This window comes from Athene cunicularia, assembly GCF_003259725.1.
Source record: "Athene cunicularia isolate RWA chromosome 1 unlocalized genomic scaffold, athCun1 chr1_part1, whole genome shotgun sequence".
Classification (NCBI taxonomy): Eukaryota; Metazoa; Chordata; class Aves; order Strigiformes; family Strigidae; genus Athene; species Athene cunicularia.
In genome coordinates, this window is record NW_020799091.1 from 63,968,864 (window position 1) to 63,972,021 (window position 3,158).

At 39.7% G+C, this 3,158-nt stretch overlaps 1 protein-coding gene across 2 annotated transcripts in view; it reads left to right on the top strand.

Annotated features, from left to right (window-relative positions):
* The window catches only part of TFDP1 (transcription factor Dp-1), a 47,508-nt gene continuing 44,350 nt past the window's right edge, over positions 1 to 3,158 (top strand). For both annotated transcript variants that reach the window (XM_026851251.1, XM_026851260.1), the window contains exons 1-2: positions 1 to 123; positions 370 to 454. In XM_026851251.1, the coding sequence (XP_026707052.1) occupies positions 443 to 454 (12 nt within the window). In that variant the 5' untranslated portion in view covers positions 1 to 123; positions 370 to 442. The remainder of the gene's footprint in view (positions 124 to 369; positions 455 to 3,158) is intronic.

Below are 3,158 nucleotides of genomic sequence, written 5' to 3' on the forward strand. Positions count from 1 at the left end.
GGAGGAGGAGGCCGAGGGAGTGATCTCTTTCCCCGCCGCTCCTGCCCGCGCCCTGCTCTGCGGTGTTGCAAGGGGCGCAGCTGGACAGGGACCGGCCCAGCGCGGCTGCCCCGCCGGGATCGGGTACGGGCTGGGGGAAGGGTGCTCCTGCCGGGGAGCTCACCCCCGCTCTCGGAACGGGAGTATTTCCCACACGTGAGCGGGCGGGGGGGTGTTACGGGGTGGATTGGTGATGACAGGAAACTTTTTCCTCTTTAAAAACGTTTTTTAAATAACTAGATTGTATTTGGTCGTGGTCAGTAATTTAGATTGTAAAAACTTTACCTCCTTTCATTTTTATAGCTGATGTTGTCTTTACTTGCTTTCTAGAAAATAGCATCATTGTCTCTGTGTCCTGCAGCCGTCAAGATTTTAAGAGGACTGATTTCTAGCCTTTGGTAACATGGCAAAAGATGTAAGTATATTTGTAGCACATCATATGTGGAAGCGTAGCGCACAGAATATCTGTTTTTATTAACAAAAGCAAACCAGGTCATGCTTTATAATAGCTGTCATTAATGAATATATGAAAGTTACTTTATCTATGTTTTACATCAAGCCTAGGCTATGTTTTCCTGTAGATGTAACAGCATAAAACAGCTTCAGATCTGCAGCCATTTTTTTTTCCGGAGTAATTAATCTTAAGAATTCACTATGCTCATCAAAGCACTTGGGTCTTTGGCATTACATGCATTCATATTGAACACTAAAACAACATGGTTTTGAACTGGATTTTAAAACCCCCAGCAAACAGTGTTCAGGTGATCGCGTAGTCGTTGGCTACTGCTGTCAACTAGCATTGCCTTCCTTGTGTTCAAAGAGGTGTCATATATTCAAGGGAGTGAAGATGGTTCTGTCTCCATGTGTGGTCGTTGTTTTGTCTCTGTCTACTAAAAGATGCTACTTAAAGTCTGTAAAAACAGACTTAGGGGACTTAAATCATAACTTCTGTACCATTGATGTTATGTTAATGGCTTTGATTCTGTGGTCTACCTCTTGAACCATATTTTCTCTTTACCCATTCCAGTACTTTAAAAAAAAAAAAAAATTAAGCAGGTTCTACCTTTAAGATGTAATTCATTGTTGATGCCTAATATAATAGGCTTTTGCATTTCCTTATTGTAAATAAGACACGATATTACATATTTAGAGTATGTCACCCCTTCAAAAAACAACCCAAAAACCTACAGCATACAAGCTAAGGAAAAGTGATACAATTCAAATTCTTAAACAGCAGGTTACAGTCTAATGTGGACTGTTGTAACTTTCAAATATAAAGAATTTCCATGAAATAGTGATTGGTTGAATAGACTCATCTTGTAGAGAGTTTTAGTAATTCAAAAGCAAGTAAAAAACATCGTAATGTGCGGAGAAGCAACCATAAATACATAGTCACTCAAAGCTTGCCTGGAAGAGATAAGGGTGGCCAAGTATATTATAGATAGCAGAGTTCAGGGAATGAAAGGCCATGTAAGTGGGAAGAAAATGAAAGAGGAATGTTAGACTAAGAGATGAAATTGAAACGGATCAAAGTAATTGAGATGCTAAAGTACATTTGTTTAATACTAGCTTTTGAGAGAGATCAGCTAAGTGAAGAAGTGCTAGCACCTGGAAATACAGATGAATATTCTAGAGGGTCTAGGAGAACAGAATGAGAATAAGACATTTAAGAAAGAAACTAATTTTTTTAATTTATTCTAGAAAAGAGAGTAGTTAAGGGAGGATTAACTAACATACATGATAATAAAGTTCAGAAATGGAAGAAAATGCTACAGATAGGAAAAGAAATTGATTTCAATATTTTTATTACAAGAATTAATAAGCTGAATTTGGAAAAATTAACATCTAGGTCAGGTTTTAGGTAAAATTTAAGTGTACTCGAGCACTGGAACAGGGTAGCTGGAAAAGGTATGAAATCTTAATTGAAGGATTGTCTAACCTGTTCTTAAAAACCTCTACACATACTTAATCCTGCCTCAGGGAAGAAAGATGAACTGCTTACCTTTTTGCAGACTATTACATACCCACCATTACATGATGTCTAAAACGTGTAGTGAATGCTGGGAAATTTCAAATTTCCAGGTCTGATTATGGGCCCTGTTAGGTTTTAGTACTAGAAAATAGAGATGCTAACTGGTATAAAACTTTTTTGATTTTCAGAAGGGAAGAGAATTATTCCCATACTTTTTGGTCCAAAATCCAAGTTCTTTTCCTAGCGAAATAATGGAATTAATCATGGTAGAGACAGTATCCCTGAAATTCTGGTCACTTGAGTCTATGAAGACCTGCACTGCTGTAAATTTAAATATTCTGACATGGAAACATTGCTGTGATTAATGGCTTGAGGTTCTGCCATGTCACCTAGCAAGTGCACTAATGGACTGGGAGATGTAGTGGTGGAGAAGATGGCCTACTTGATGAATGCCCCCACCCCTTCCTTCCCTTTTTCTCAGCAGAGCTGAGATGGCTAATCTGTGGTAAGGGCTGTGCTGCTACGATGCTGAGTCCAGGCTTCAGGTGGCATTTACGTGGCCAAGCATGCTTCAGCGTGCTCCAGCCTGGGAATGCAGGCTCAATCTGCATCCCGTTCTTACTCTGCGCTGCCGGGGCAGTGCTTGCTCTGATGACGGCAAAGCAGGCAGCCCTGCAGAAGAGGAAGGTGTGGAGCCAGGGTGCCACAAGAGAACATGCTCCTACTTAACCCCTCCTCCCACCTGCTGCATAACAGCACTTTTCCTTTTGTTGCTGGCTTCCAGCTCTTCTGATACCTCTTTATAAAAACTATAATTTGAAAAGGCCTGTTTGAAAAGTCAAATACTTGTTAAAGTTTACAGACTGAGACTTTACTGGATCATTGAATAAAGGGGGATTATGATGGGGAATACCAGCAAACCCAATGAAATGTTTTTATAAAGGATTAAATAATTACAAAAGTACTGATCGGGTAAGCTGGCAAGATAATGCTGATGAGCTGTTTGACCTGAGTCTAAATTCTGTTAAGTACTACTTCAAAATGTATCTCTCTAGTGATTTTCAGAGTGTACAATAAAGAGAAAATATGCAACAAGGAATGGATTTTTTTTCAAAATACTTTCCTCAGCAGTGGTCAGGAAGCTGGC